Source organism: Mustela lutreola, chromosome 2 (genome assembly GCF_030435805.1).
Source record: "Mustela lutreola isolate mMusLut2 chromosome 2, mMusLut2.pri, whole genome shotgun sequence".
In the NCBI taxonomy this organism is placed as follows: domain Eukaryota; kingdom Metazoa; phylum Chordata; class Mammalia; order Carnivora; family Mustelidae; genus Mustela; species Mustela lutreola.
In genome coordinates this window covers 13,349,112-13,363,746 of record NC_081291.1, presented here as the reverse complement: position 1 = coordinate 13,363,746, position 14,635 = coordinate 13,349,112, and the positions used below count along the sequence as shown (strand labels likewise).

The 14,635-nt window shown below is 58.8% G+C and overlaps 1 protein-coding gene across 2 annotated transcripts in view; it reads right to left on the bottom strand.

Annotated features, from left to right (window-relative positions):
- Positions 1 to 2,551: 2,551 nt before the first annotated feature.
- SIN3B (SIN3 transcription regulator family member B) overlaps positions 2,552 to 14,635 on the bottom strand; it is a 34,641-nt gene continuing 22,557 nt past the window's right edge. For both annotated transcript variants that reach the window (XM_059160386.1, XM_059160388.1), the window contains 10 exons: positions 14,405 to 14,521; positions 12,905 to 13,143; positions 12,006 to 12,189; positions 9,441 to 10,050; positions 9,076 to 9,245; positions 6,518 to 6,691; positions 6,212 to 6,304; positions 5,078 to 5,172; positions 4,635 to 4,839; positions 2,552 to 4,457 (listed from right to left, as the gene is read on the bottom strand). In XM_059160386.1, the coding sequence (XP_059016369.1) occupies positions 4,227 to 4,457; positions 4,635 to 4,839; positions 5,078 to 5,172; positions 6,212 to 6,304; positions 6,518 to 6,691; positions 9,076 to 9,245; positions 9,441 to 10,050; positions 12,006 to 12,189; positions 12,905 to 13,143; positions 14,405 to 14,521 (2,118 nt within the window). In that variant the 3' untranslated portion in view covers positions 2,552 to 4,226. The remainder of the gene's footprint in view (positions 4,458 to 4,634; positions 4,840 to 5,077; positions 5,173 to 6,211; positions 6,305 to 6,517; positions 6,692 to 9,075; positions 9,246 to 9,440; positions 10,051 to 12,005; positions 12,190 to 12,904; positions 13,144 to 14,404; positions 14,522 to 14,635) is intronic.

The window sequence follows — 14,635 nt, the reverse complement described above, 5'->3', positions numbered from 1 at the left end:
TAGCTTTAAAAAGGAGGGAAAAGCTGATACAAACTCGTCCATGATAGGATATCATAATGGGAGTGAGATAAGCCAGTCACGAAAGCATCAAAACTATAAAGCTCCTTGAGGGGTCATATGCTCAGGGACAGGAAGGAGACGGGGCAGGGGTGGGAGGGGGTGCCAGGGGCTGGGGGCGGAGGTGGGAAGTCCGTGTTTCATAGGGACAGAGTTGCAGTTTGGAAGATGCTGAATCCTGGAGATGAATGGTGGGGACAGGAGATGAAGTACCTTCTTCACCAACCATGTGAAGGTACTTAAAGCCACCGAACTGGCTGCTTAGAATGGCTCAATTTTATGTGTATTTTAACACCATTAAAAACTTACTTAAGGGGGAAAAAAAAAAAACTTACTTAAGGGGTGCCTGGGTAGCTCAGTGGGTTAAAGCCTCTGCCTTCAGCTCAGGTCGTGATCCCAGGGTCCGGGGATCGAGCCCCATGTCGGGCTCTCTGCAGGGAGCCTGCTTCCTCCTCTCTCTCAGCCCGCCTCTCTGCCTATTTGTGATTTCTCTCTCTCTGTCAAATAAATAAAATCTTCAAAAAAACCCCAAACAAACTTATTTAAAAGGGTGGGGGAAAAGGGCAATCAGATCCGAGTCAGCAGCTAACGCTGGGTTCCCTCGGCTTGCAGCCTCACCTGAATGCCCCCGCCCCAAGTCCCCGGAGTCCATCCTGGTCCACCTCACTGTCTCCAGTGTTAGATGGAGGTTGGAGCACCAGGTAGCGCCTCCTCGAGTCCTTCCAGTATGACATCTCTCGGGGTCCCGTCTTCGTGGAGATTATGATTTCCTTCTGATGTCTTCTGAAGGCAGGTGGACTCCCACCACCGTGCCTCCACCTCCCCTTACTCCCCGGCTGGGCCCCAGCCAGCGAGCAGGGACATGAACCCACTTCTGGCCAAGAGGAGGTTGCTCTGACCCCATCCGGGTTTGAGGTCCGGCTCTCCCAACTCCAGATGGCCCATACCTCTTCCCTAGGACCTCTGTCCAAGCTGCTGCACCGGGCCATGTGCGGGAGCTCGGGGACACTGGGTGGTGAGACAAGGTGCTGGAGACTCTCGGGCGAGCTGCCAGTGGTTCGATGGTTTGGGTCTCACTCCACACCCAGGGCCCTTGGCCTCCTACTGAGAGGTCCCAGTCCCCCAGTCCCCACCCCACGCCCTCCTGCGACTGCCTTGAGGTCAGCTGGTTGTTCAGAACAGGTGGCCTCCTTTCTAGCCAGAACGTCAAGGGTAAGGTGCGGTTATACTTTGCAAAAGGTGTAACAGGATAACAGAAGAGAGAAGTAATACAATAGTAACATAATAATAATGGAAGGAATGTGCACCAGGCCCTCCTGGAAGCCCCCACCCCCTCACCTCCCCAGGCACCACACGCGGGCTGCCTCCACCACCCTGGGGAGGGGAGGGCCGCCTGCCTGGTCCTGTGGCTTGGTCCCTCCCCAAACTTGGAGGAGGGAGGAAGGGAGGTGCATGGTGGGGAGGAGGGAGGACTGCTGTGTTCTTCATTGTGTGGCGATCAACTGCAGCAGACGGTGGCTTGGCACTATAGGCCCTTAGGATCCGGGACCTCTGTGGGTAAGCCTAGGCCCAGCAGGCTGGTCCCCTGCTCAGCGCTTCGCCAGGCTGCAGGCCTGGTGTCCACAGGGCCAGGTCATGCCCCCTTCCCAACAGGACCAGCAGGTGACCCTCCTTCCCATTTATCATCACAGCCACAGGCCCCGCCCACTCTTCAGACCGATGCCCTTCCCTTTCAGGAGGCTGCCTGGCCAGGGCCGGCACCCCAGGACACCCCTCCCAGTATTTCCAAGCAGGCCAGTCTGTGAGGACACAGGGCCCTGAGACCCATCCTCAATGTGGGCTCGAGACAAGGAAGAATCTGGGACAGAACTGAGCCTCATTCACCGAACTCCCTGGGAGGCCCGGACTCTCTGTGGAGGGGAAAGTGTGTACAACCAGGGGGTGTACACTGTGTGTGTGTGGGGGGGTGCCCATGGATGACAGGGTCCCTGGAAGGCAGCAGGGGCCACTTGGGGGAGATTGAGGACCACAGGGCCAATGGGCAGGAAGGCCAGCCAGGAGCCTCACGGGGTATCTGCTAAGGGGACCCTAAGAAGAGCTGTGGTCTCCTACTTCCCTGGAGGTGGGGCCCGAGTGAGTTCAGAGGGGTGAAGACGAAGTCACAGGAGGTGTGTTGAGAAGGGGGGCCGGGCTGGGAGCAGGGGTCAGGGAGCATGGAGGGAGGGTGGCTTTGTGGGCTGCGGGAGGGAAAGACCCCGTGTTGGGCAGGCGGAGAAAGCTCGGAGCCAACAGCAGTCTTTAAATTGGGTTTCCCACGGGCAACATCTCTCCTTCCTACTGAAAATAAAAGCTGAGCTGGGAATGAACATTCCAGAAAACTGTGGGTGGGGACAGGACCCTCCTGTAGAGGCGTGGGGTCGCCACTTGGGGGTCTGGGAATCGCGAGGGCGCAGGTGCATATGGGGATTCAGAGACAAGCAACGACCAAGAGACCTCACGGAGTTAGGTCAATATTTAATTTTTAACTTTAATGTGCAAATAAATAGAAAAGGAAAACTACATTCAAAACAGCTGCAAAGGAAGTACAAGCCCCAGAACAGAAATTCTTCAAAAACAGAAGAGAGGCTCCCTAGAAGCATGCAGGGTGGGGCTCGGTGGGGTGTGGCCCGCACCCCAGGCCCACACGGAGGCACGGCAGGGGCCACGGGCTCCCGAGGATGGCGCCGGGAGGGTCTGGTTCAGGAATTCCGGTAGGTTCCCTTCTTACAAAACAAGGATGTGGACAAAGTGCCTGGTAGACTTGAGCAAACATGGGCTAGGAGACCCTGGGCAGGGCACACTAGCCCTATAATCACCCAGACCCCAAGTCAAAAGCTTTGCAAATCTTGAGTTCCACAGGTAACTTCTAGAAAACTTCTAGAAACATGTCTCCACTTCCCAGAACCGCGGATTTGGCACAGCTCAGTTTTTGGGAGGGTGAGGGCTGCCACTGGGTGGGCGGGAGGAAGGCTGCACGCGAGGATGGTTCTGGGCCCGCCGTTGGTCGATCCCCTTTTGAGGGTGCCAGGAGCCCAGCTAGGGCCTCTCAGGGTGCAAGAATTCTAAAGAGCTGGTCCCCCGCCCGAACTGCTTGGCATTCTTGGCATAGAAAGCCTTGCACACCTCTGTGTGACAGTTGCCTCAGCCCCTCACGCCCACACCGTCCAGGAACGGCAACATCAAGGGCAGGTCTGCAGAGTCCCACGAAGGCTCTCACTGCCCAAGGAACCAGGGGACTTGGCTGTTACAGAAGTTACAACCACTAAGAGAGCTTATGAATAAATATGTGTGCATATATGTATTTCTAGAATGTCCTTCTTAGGTACAGGGCACCCCTGGGCCCTCTCAGTGTGGGCTATTTGAGCTCACTGGGAGTTTCAGGCTGAGCCCCCTCCCCTTGAGAGGCCAGGAAAATACAGGTTTGGAGTCTCCTTTTTTCCAGAGCGGGGTCTCCTCGACACTTCTAGTGCTGCCTGCCCACTCCACATCTTGACAACGGAGCAGAATCTCAACAGTTTGGCTGAAAGGGCCCCTCCTGCTTTCAAAGTGACCAAGGATCCCAAGCATCAGCTGAACTTGGCCCATGCCCCAATGATCAGATGCAGGCAGGGCCCATCTCGGGAAGTTTCCAGAAGCTTTCAGAACCGTTCAGGAAGGACATGCTTTTCAAGCAGATCCACCCCGGCCCGACTCCTTCAATGTTGGGGTCTCCTGAACGCCGACCCCCAACCAAGCACGTGGTTCAGCACAGACTTTTCCAGACACTGTATGCACAAAGGGACCAATGGTGCCCCCGTCTTGGGATTTGGCACGTGTGACGAAAGCGGCCCAGCAGGTACATAAAGGCGATCGCTTGCTCCTGGGCCAGTGTGTGGCGCCTCCTCCTTCCAGCAGGGAGTGGGCCCCCAGAGGTCAAGGGCAGGAGGGGCTCAGGTTTGGCACAGGACAGGCCCAAAGGAAGCAGGGAAGCCGAAAGGGATGGCGGCACAGGGCCACAAGCCAACACGACTCCATCGCGCTCCGGCGCTCGCAGCCTGTGGCAGCAAGGCTGGGGGACACACTGCTCCCCTCGGGTTGTTCGTGAAAAGGCCCCGGGGCTGCTCCGGGCCGAGGCGGTAGCCACGCGGGGGTTAGGGTGAGGCTGGGCGGCGGCCGTACTGCACACGGTAGCGGGTCACGGGCAGCCCGTGCACGCGCGCGGTCTCGCAGAGCGTCTTGCAGGGTACCATGTCCTCGTCCTCCTCGCCCATCAGCCAGTCCTGCACCAGGCCGGCCGCCTCCACCGTCACGTTGTCCTCCAGCCAGCGGCCGTGCCACTCCTCGAAGTGCTGGTGGTGGCGCAGCAGGACCAGGGGCTGTACCTGAGGGGGGACGGGTGTGGAGTCAGGGCAGCCCCAGATGGCGTGGGGGGGGGGGTCAGTGGGAACCCGGGAGCGCACCCCTCCTAGATGGCTGGGGATGGGAACCTGGGGGCACACTCCCTCCCTGAGGCCCATGGCCAGACCCCAGGCTTCTGGGCCACGGAGCCAGGCGGGCACCTGCTTGGCCCGGCAGAGGGTCCCGCGGCGGTACATATAGTCCTCGGAGTTGACAATGAACAGCATCTTGTGGGTGCTGAGCTTGAAGCGGCAGTCCACGTTGCAGGCGCTCTCCACCCCGACCAGCCGCTTCCAGGAGCTCTTGGCCTCGCCGCGCAGAGCGCGCACCTGCTCACACTGCCACCTGCGGAACTTCTTGAGGTTCCTGGGGGAGAGGAGGAGCAGCAGACTGGGAAATCCTCATGGCCCGTAAGCATCGGGAAGGCATCCCACGTCCCCGGGGTCGGAGAAAGGCAAGCAGAAGCAGTGGCAATCTCCACCCAAACCCCTCCACCAGCGCCACGGGAAACCCAGTCAGACCCCCAGTCAGACCCCGTGCTGCCGGCGGCTGGAGGGGCCTCCCTGGGCCCGCGGGGAGGAACCGCGTCTGCGGGTCCTCTTACCTCTGCAGGAACACGGGCTTCAGGAGGAAGCCCTCGGTGGGCGAGCTGGACGCCCCCTCGGTCCCCACGTACTGCTCCACGTAGCGAGCCAGGTGCTGTGGGGCCGGAGGGAGACAGGCCTGTGTTTTCATCCCCACTCCCCAAAGCTCTAGGAGGATGGCGGCCACGGAGGAGGGATGCAAAACTGAAACCCCCAGATGGCCGCTCTGGACGGAGCTCCGGTCCACAGCCCGGAGTTCGACAGCTGTGGCCCTTGGCGAGCCCTACCACTCCCTCGTACCACCCGCACATGACAAGCGCCCACGGGGAACAGGGCCCCCGCACAGAGAGCCGGATCGGAGAGCAGGAACGACACCAGGGCCCATGCAGCAGGGCAAGGCCAGGGAGGGGATGGGGGTGAGCAGAAGGCGGGGCTGGCAGGGGCTGCCCAGGGCTGGGGTGGGTATGGCCTGCAGCGTCCGGGGGACGCTTCACCTGCTTGCCACCCTCCGAAAGCCAGAGGCTCCTCCAGACTCACGCCTAACCAAACCACATTTGCTGGAAACTTCTGGAAGGGGCAGGATGTACAGACCCCAACCCACACTCGTCTTGGAAAGCACTTCATGTGTGGGGAGCCCTGAAGCACGCAGGAAAGGATGCGGTGGGGGGGCCCCCACTGGCTGGGGGCTGAAGCCCCAGGACCCCAGGTGGACTGTGTATCTCGGAGTGCGGGCTGGGGGAGTTCCCCAACTCAAGAGAGTTACAGAACTCTTCCAGGGCAGCATGGCCGGAAGCCAGGGCTCTGAGCTTTGCGCCTGGGCAGTGCGAGGTCACACACCCCAGGGGGACATCACAGTGTTGGCGGCAGGAACAGGGCTGTGGGGGGAGGGCGGCCTGGCTCTCACATGGCCTCCTGCCCTGGGACACCCCCAGTGGCTCCTGGGGCGCACGTGCAGCTGCCGTCCCCTGTCAGGCTTCCACAGACAGCGCTGGGGCTGCCAAGTGAGGCTGCTCCGGGTGGGACATTCTGTAGCCTGTACTCCGGCAGCGTGTGCCCAGGGCTTGTGGCGGGTGGGGAGCCCCCCAGGGCTGCCTGTGGCTGCTCCTGACCCCCACAGTGTGTTCAAGGTGCAGAGTCTGGATGGGGGTTCTCACCTGGACCTCCACGGGGTCCTCAGTCTGGGCCTCCTCGGTGTCTAGAAGCTCGATGGTCATGATCACCTGCCCCTTGCGCTGGAGGAACATGACCTGGGGAAGGGAGGGGTGAGCAGCTGAAGCCGCAGGGGGAGCCGGGGGGAGCCAGGCGGAGGCTGACAGGTCCTCTGCGACCGCCCTGCCCAGCCTGCAGGGCCCAGTAAGAGGAGCGGGGGTACCGCATCGAGCGAGGCCGCTCCTCCCGCGTCGCGGGTGCCCTCCTTGCAGCCCCAGCCTCGTGGGGGGCAGAGAGCAGCACCCCCTCACCTTGAAGCAGTTCTCATCTGCCATGCAACGCTCGGCCTTCCACTGGTAGCTGGTCTCCCTGGCGGCGCGAACGCAGCGGGAGGAGAGGTTCCCCCCGGCGGCACCCCGCTTCTTCTCGTTCAGGTAGAGCTCCACCACCTTCAGACAGACGTCGTCACTCACGAGGTGGTGCAGCTGTGGGGAGCGAGAGCCAGTCGGTGCCGCGCATGCATGCCCCGGGGGAGGGGGGAGGCATCGCTGCTGCCCACCTCTCGCCGGAGAGGAGGTCAGCCAAGGCCTCGAGGGAAGGTCGGTCCGCGGGGCCGCGCCGGGGGCTGATGGCACCAGACCAGATCAGAAAGCAGTGCAGACCCTAGCAGACCGGACTGGACCAGCAGGCCCTGCCTGGGCGTGAGGAACGCACAGAGAAAGTACTAGAGCAAAGTGCCAGAACAGGAACGGCGACCGCCTGAAGACGGTAACGTGGCAAGTACCTTCTCCCTAGGTGTTGGGCTGTAAACACAATTCCTGTAATCCCTGCAAACGCAGATGCAGGAAGAGAGCAGCGAGGGAGCCGGGCAGCGGGGTCAGGCCGAGCAGGCGGGAGTCGACACCCCTGGGCACCGCCTGTGGCCCCACGACAGGCTCCTGCAGACCCAGGGCCTTCCCTGTGGCTGCTCTGGTGAATAAACACAATGTGTGGCCACTCGGCGAGATCCCAGTAAGCACTGGCTGCTGTCACCAAAAAGAAGAAATGCTCAACAAATAGGCTGAAAGAGGCAGAGTGCGACAGCTCGGCCCTGCAGGCTGCCGATGGCACCACGGATGGGGCCCCGCAAGCATCTGGCCTGCTGGAAAGTGGAGAGCTAAGGGCAGGGCATCCTGGCCCAACCAGGGCTTCAGCTAAATAGCTCCATTTTTCTTTAAAAAATAAAAAAAAGACTTCTCGGGGTGTCTGCGTGGCCCAGTCAGTTGTGTCTGCCTTCGGCTCATGTCATATCTCAGGGTCCTAGGATCGAGTCCCATATTAGGCTCTTTGCTCAGAAGGGAATTTGCTCCTCTCTCTGCCTCTTGCAAATAAATAAAAATCAAATCAAATATAAAAAAATGAGTTCTAGGGTGCCTAGGTGGCTCGGCTCAGTGGGTTGGGCCTCTGCCTTCAGTTCAGGTCATGATCTCAGGGTCCTGGGATCGAGTCCCGCTTTGGGCTCTCTGCTCATCCGAGAGCCTGATTCCCCCTCTCTCTCTGCCTGCCTCTCTACTTGTGATTTCTCTCTCTGTGTGTCAAGTAAATAAATAAAATCTTAAAAAAAAAATGAGATCTATAGGAGATATTTGTGGAAAAGGGAATTAAAAAGAAAAATAACGTTCATCAGAGTGTCCGATCTGGTCCAACTGTCGGGGTGCTACAGATGAAGCTGCCACCCCCAGAATGGGGCCCCACTGGGGGCACACTGGACACCCAGCCCCATAACAGCCGGTGCACAGGGGAGTGTCCCCGTGCCAGAGACCAGGCTGCAGGGGCCTGCCGGCGGGGAGGGCTGGAAGGAGGCAGGGCTGGGGCTGTCTGGGAAGACCCACCGAGCTGCACGCTCCTGTGTGTTTCTGCCTTGATGAGAAGTCTGTGAAACCTGAAAGGAAATGCCATTTCTAGCAGCCGTACCTGGGTGGGAGAGTCAGGACACTACTCTTTCCTCGGCTTTTTTGCTTTACGGTGAATAGCCTTCCTAGGTAAACAGGAAACCGAGTCAGGCTGAACAGTGCAACTCTGGTGACCAAGCAGGACTCACATCCCCAGACCACGTCTGCCTCATCAGAGGCTTTGCTGTTTATAATAACGCGACTGAGTCACGTGCCTGATTTCCTCCTGTGGACACAGCTGCGGTATCTCCTGTTCTCAGCAATGCGGGTAACCGGCCGACAGTCTCCCTCCAGGAGGAGCGGGCTACGGCTCCTTACATGTTGCTACCCTCGACAATGGTGTGTCGACAAGGAGCCAAATGAATCCTTGTATGGTCGCCAAAAGGTGGCAACAACCACGTGCCCGTCCGCAGGTGAGTGGATGAGCCAATGGGGTCCATCCACATGATGGCGTGGGAGTTGGCCACAGAAGACGATGAACTTCTGACAAGGCTAGATGTGGGTCAACCTTGGAAATAGCATACTGAGCTCGAGAGGAGTCAAACTGGAAAGGCTACACGCGGCTGGGACTCCATTTATGTGAAATGTCCAGAACAGGCAAATCCGTAAGACAAAAGACAGACTGGCGGCTGCCAGGGGCTGGGGGAGGAGAATGAGGGAGGGGTGACAGCGCATGGGGACAGGGTCTCCTCTGAGGCAACGGAAATGTTCTAGAACTAGATACAGGCATGACAATGCCACTGCACTGCTTTTCACTTGAAAACGGTGAATTCTGTGTTACATGAATTCTATTTTGATTAAAAGAATGAAAAAAACATGGGGGCCCCGGGGCCCTCTGCATAGCACGGGCTGCGGGCAGGGCCGGGGCAGGCAGGGTCTCTCCCGGAGGGGCTCGAGGCCTCCCCCCGCCCCGCTCACCGCCTGGCCGGCGCGCTCACCTGCCTGGCGATGCTCTGCACCAGCTTGTCCATGGTGAAGCCCACGTACGCGTGGATGGTGAACATCTCGCGCAGCGTGTCCTCGTACTGCGTGGGGTCGATGCTGCCCTCCAGCAGGCTCCGCACCATGTCCAGGAAGGCCGGGTAGTACTCCTCCAGCTCCACCTCACCTGAGGGGCGGGCACAGCGGTCACCCAGGGCCAGAGACACGCGTGGCCCTCCCCAGGATGAATCCGAATCTCCATGGCACGCCGCCTCCCGCCACAGACGTCCTTGTTCTCGGCCCAAGGTTCCGGCACCTGCGTCCCCACCCAGCCGGTGGAGGGGAGCCCCCGTGCGTCACCCCCGGGGGCCCGAGGCCTTACTTGGCTGCTTCAGCCGCAGCTCCATGGCGGGGTCGTTGCCTTTCTCCCGGCGGCCCTCGCAGAGCAGTTTCTCCCTCTCCTTCTCGGTCCGGTACTCGAGCAGCTGCTTCTGCGCCTGGCGGTAGATCTTCAGGAGCCTGGAGCACAGGGTCTGGTGGAGGCGCAGGAAGAAGTACCAGTTGTTGTTGGCGAAGAAGAGGCTGTACACGTCATCCAGGGGCTTGTGCGGCGGCGGCGGCGGTGGCTGCTCGGCGGCCGGTGTCTCTCCCACGGCCCCCTTCTCCTCCGGGGGGCTGCTCTGCGGCCCCGGTGCTGGCTTCTTTCGGTCGCCAGCGTCGGCACCCTGACCCTGGGGGCTCCCCCGGCCCTCGTCAGCGGAGTCCTCAGACGCCCCCAGGTCCAACTGCTGGGAGAAGAAGAGGCTGGGCACGAACTGGTGCACCAGCTGGTGGATGGTGCCCTGGTCCTCCTTCTGGATGGCTGGCTGCCGCTTCACGTAGTAGCTGATGAGGGCGGCCGCGTCCTCCAGGATCTGTCTGTCCTCGTACACGAAGATGAGGTGTGGCTCGCTGGAGGGGGCACTCCGGCCCTCAGAGTGCTGCTCCTGGTGCTGGGGGGTGGGGGAGAGGGGGACAGGCAGCCATTAGGCACAAATGACCAGCTGGGAGAAGTCCAAGAGATGGGGGCCCCAAGGCCACAGGGCTCTAAAAGCATCACACTCTGGTCCTGGGTGCAGCCCAGAGCCTCCCACCTGGTCCCATTCCCTGGCCCCCTCCAACCACTATCCTCTCTGGGTCTAGAGTGATTTGACTTAAAGGAGCACGGTAACCCCTACTGCAGCCCCCTAGACCTTCCTGCACTGCTCAAGATAGGACCCCAGTCCCTGGCATGTCATCCTGCAGCTCCCAAACCTGGCTTCTTTCAATGCTTTAGGGCTGCTGAGCTCCCTCCTGCTGCGTGGAGGACCTTTGCACGTGTCCCTCTGCTCTTTGGCCCTGGAAAACCACAGCCTCTGCTCAGTCTTTATCCAGCTCATGACTTTGCTTCCTATGAACCTGTAGATGATCATGTTCCCTCCAGACTACCCTGAACTGCCTGCTGAAGTCAGGCTGGATGACGCTCTCTCCTGGGTGGCACCGATCACCAGCACCAGGCACGAGGCTACACACACCCACTTTGGAAAAGGTGAGCGTGGATGCCATCCCCACAGGCGGGGAGCTCGCAGGAGCAGGGCCAGGTCTCCATCACCCCTCAGTGACCAGCCCAGAGCACAGCACTTAGGGGACTCCTCCAATAGTCACGAAAGGAGTGACCGACAGAAAACAGGCGCAAGGCCAGGGCCTCAGCTTTCTGGGGTAGGCGACTCTTTCTACCAGAGATCGTGCTCCCTTAGCGACGCTGAATTCTGCTGCAGCCGGAGACCTCCTTCCCCTGCAGGCGGGGAGTCCGGAGGGCTGGCATGTCCGGCTCCTGGCTCTGGCGTGACCTCCTCTTTCCTACTGCTTTCTGAGTTCCCATCTCACTTGGGCCACAAATGCCCTTGAAAACCTTGTTAAGTCCTTTCCTCAGAGCAAGTTCTGCGGCACAGAATCCAGAGCTGTGCACTGCTAACGGCCAACGGCGAGGGGCTCACTTCCCTATGCGCAAAGGACTTGCATGTGCAGGGCTCGCCAGGCTGATGGGCTAAGGTCTGGCCCCCAACAGTACTGTGCCCCTTTCCTCTTGGCTCCCATGAAAAAGGAACTCAGTGGTGACCATGGAGGGCCTCATGGGTCACGTCACCGACTCTCATTCTGATCATATCCCACAGACTCTAGCTGGGGGAGTGGCGGTGGCGCTCTCAGGCCTGGACCACTGACTCGAGGATTCAAGTGAAGAAACCAATTAGCGGCAGGTGGGCCCTGCAGGGCTGAGGGTGGCCAGCGGCAGGGAGGCAGGAGGGAAGGGGCTTCCTATCACAGGCTCTCGCAAGTAGCTCACTCCCTGCACGCATTTTTCGAAGCCTAAATCCTCACAGCCTGGCCCCAGTTCTGTGGTTCAGGCCCCAAGAGCCTGACTGTGTCAAAGTTGGCAAGAAGGTGCAGGGCGTGGCTAGAGGCAGAGCCCTAGGGTACGGAGCCCTGGTCTCCTGTGACTGGCCTCGGCAAGTGGCCACGTCTTGGACCTGTTTCATCGCTGCTAAACCCAGGACGCTGGTGCCACATAACAAGGTCTTGTCAGTATGGGTCAGATGGAACATTCCTTCTCAGGGTCTACCTGTGCCGGGCACACAGCTGGCGGCGGAGAAATGAAAGCTGAAGTCACTGGAAGGAAGGTCCATCAAGGCCCCGGGGGTAAGCAGGGAGGGGAGAGCCCCCACCAGCCACAGGGGAACCGCTACAATCCTCCCCCTGGACCCGCTCAAAGCTGAGTGCCACAGAAACATCCCCTCGACCCCAATGTAGCCCTGCAAGACAGATGCTGGGGAAACAGAGGCACAGACAGCCGGCAGCCTGCCTGACACTGGGAGAGCCAGAGGTGGAGCCAGGATCCTTGGTCCGCTCTGTCCTGGGCAGAGAGCCTCACCTCGTCGTAGACGCTCTCGATCTCATTGAGTAAGCTCTTGGAGCGAAGGGCCTTGGTGTCGTTCTGTTTGAAGTTTACGGCCTGATGGTCCAGGGACTTGAGATAGGCCTTCTCGTACTGCTCCCGCCAAATCTTGTTGAAGCCCTGCTGGGCCTCCCGCCACTCCTCCTCTTTAGCCTTCAGCCTGCAGGGTCAGAGGGGCTCAGCATGGGGACAACCCCAGGCCCCCACCCGTCATCCCTGCACGGGTAGCCTGTCATCCACCCACAGGCCCTGCCAAACGCATTCCAAACTCGGGACAGCCAGTGCCCAGCCTGGCCCATGGGTTCCGTGCTGAAGAAAAGAGGGAGGGAGGGAGCGGTGGCTCTGTAGAACCAATGTCTGGTTTAGTTTCTCAAATATCACTGCCCTCATCCCTGGCCTGGCCTATGGCACTGACACACTCTGGGTAGGTACTGGATCCATCACTAGGCTTAATCGCTTGACTGCAAGCCCCACAAAAAAGGGACTATGTCAGCCTGGCTCAGCTCTGCAACCCCAGGGCTGAGGACAGTGCATGGCCAAAGGCAGCCACTTAATTAATAATTAATACCTGCTCACTAGCACAAACAATGTGTTACTAAGTAAATGGCAAGCTAGGACAATCCTATTTGTGCTTTAAAATAGTTACTTTTCATGTTCAGATATGATTATGTGCATGGTGGAAAGTTCTAGAAGGACACAGACAGTTGCTCAGTCGTGCTTTTCTTTTGGGAGTAGAATGGGGCAATGAAGAAGGACTGGAAACCACACTAAGCCAGCCTGAGGTCCCGGGGACCCCCTCCCAATCACACTGTGACAAACAGCACTAATGAGCTCCACGGGGCTTGCCCATGGCAGGTGGGGCATCTGGAGGACACCTTTTCAAGACGACAGGGACGGCAGTGACCGGATTCTTCTTGAGGCTCTCGATGATCTCTGGTGCCTTGTCACCGTAAATGCGGTGGATGGCGCGGCGCTGGATCACCTCCGACGTGCCCCCCAAACAGTCGTCCAGCCGGAACTTCTCCTGGTCTTCAGGCGCCATCCGCGAGAGCTTCTTCTGCACACTTTCCAACACGCGGATCGTGGCCAGGTTGGTCTCCAGGACGACATCTAACTATGGAAAGGAAGGCAGGGGCCAGCTGTTGGGGGGCAGTGGGGCCCTGGGGACCGGCCCGAGTTGGCAGAAGAGATGTGTGGATAGAACTGATTAACTTCTGTGTCCCTGAGGGGATGATGGTGGATGCCAGGCCATGGCAGCCCTGATGCGGCAGCTCTGGGGGCCCTTAGCGAGCACGGCTGGTTACAGGGCTGGACTTGTGGGTTCCTTACCACTGCACAGACATCCAGCGGCCAGAACACAGATGGACCCATCTGGGGAGGGCGATGGGCCCCAGGCTGACCCACTTTGTAGGTATCGATGGCATTTATAAAAAGGGAGGAGTCGTGGTATTCGCAGCCCTGAGGATGACTCCACAGGGCTGATGGGGAGCGGTCCCCAAAGGTAACACACTGGAATTCCACTTATGACAAAGTGACAGAGATGGAGGACAGGTAGTTGCCAGGGGTCAGCAGGGAGGCAGGGAGGGCCACCAAGGGCGGCAGGAGGGATCCCAGGGGTTGGGGGAGCAGTGCGCTATCTTGGTGGTGGAGAATACCACACACACGTGGACACGTGCGCACACACAAATATAAGTTCAACTGTGAAGATGAGAATAAGATCTCAGGGTGTGTCACTGTGCCCGTGATTTTACAAGCTGTGACCATTGGGAAGAAGGCTCCCCGGGATCACTTGCTGCGTGTAAATATACAAGACCTCAATAAGCATTCCGATGGAAAAATAAATAGGCCTATTTAAAATGGAAACAAATAGGGGCGCCTGGGTGGCTCAGTGGGTTAAGCCTCTGCCTTCAGCTCGGGTCATGATCTCGGGGTCCTGGGATCAAGCCCCGCATCGGGCTGTCTGCTCAGCAGGGAGCTTGCTTCCCCCACTCCCTCTCTCTCTGCCTGCCTCTGCCTGCTTGTGATCTCTGTCTGTCAAATAAATAAAATCTTAAAAAAAAAAAAAAATAAATAAATAAAATAAAACGGAAACAAACAGTACCACTGCCTAGCCAGCCTGAAGGCTAGCAAGTCGGAAAAGGGACACTTTTGGTCACTGAAAAAAAAAAAAAACATGTTTGGTAGAATTTGCCTACTAAAAAAAAAGGGGGAGGATACTTTTGGTGCTGCCCCCTGCTGGAAAGTGCTGGAATCCCAGATACTCGAAAAGATGATGGGGGTACAACCAGGGGTGGAAAGAGAGAGAGTAAACTGGAGAAGAGGGGACAGGCTCGGACCCCACGCCTCCCTCATCCCAGCAACACCAGCACACACACCTCAAAACGCTCGTCCTCACAGCGGTGCAGCTGCTCTTCGTAGGGTGTCTTCTTGGAGCTGACGAAAGTGGAGTCCTCTGACCACGAGGGGAAGGAGACCCAGGTGTCATTCAGAACCTGCACCAAGAGGAAATGCTATGACCAGCGCAGTAGGCTTCAGTGGCTAGAACCATTTACTGTGCCGTCCAGCATAAAAGATATGAAGACAAGTCATATAATCCGGATTTTACA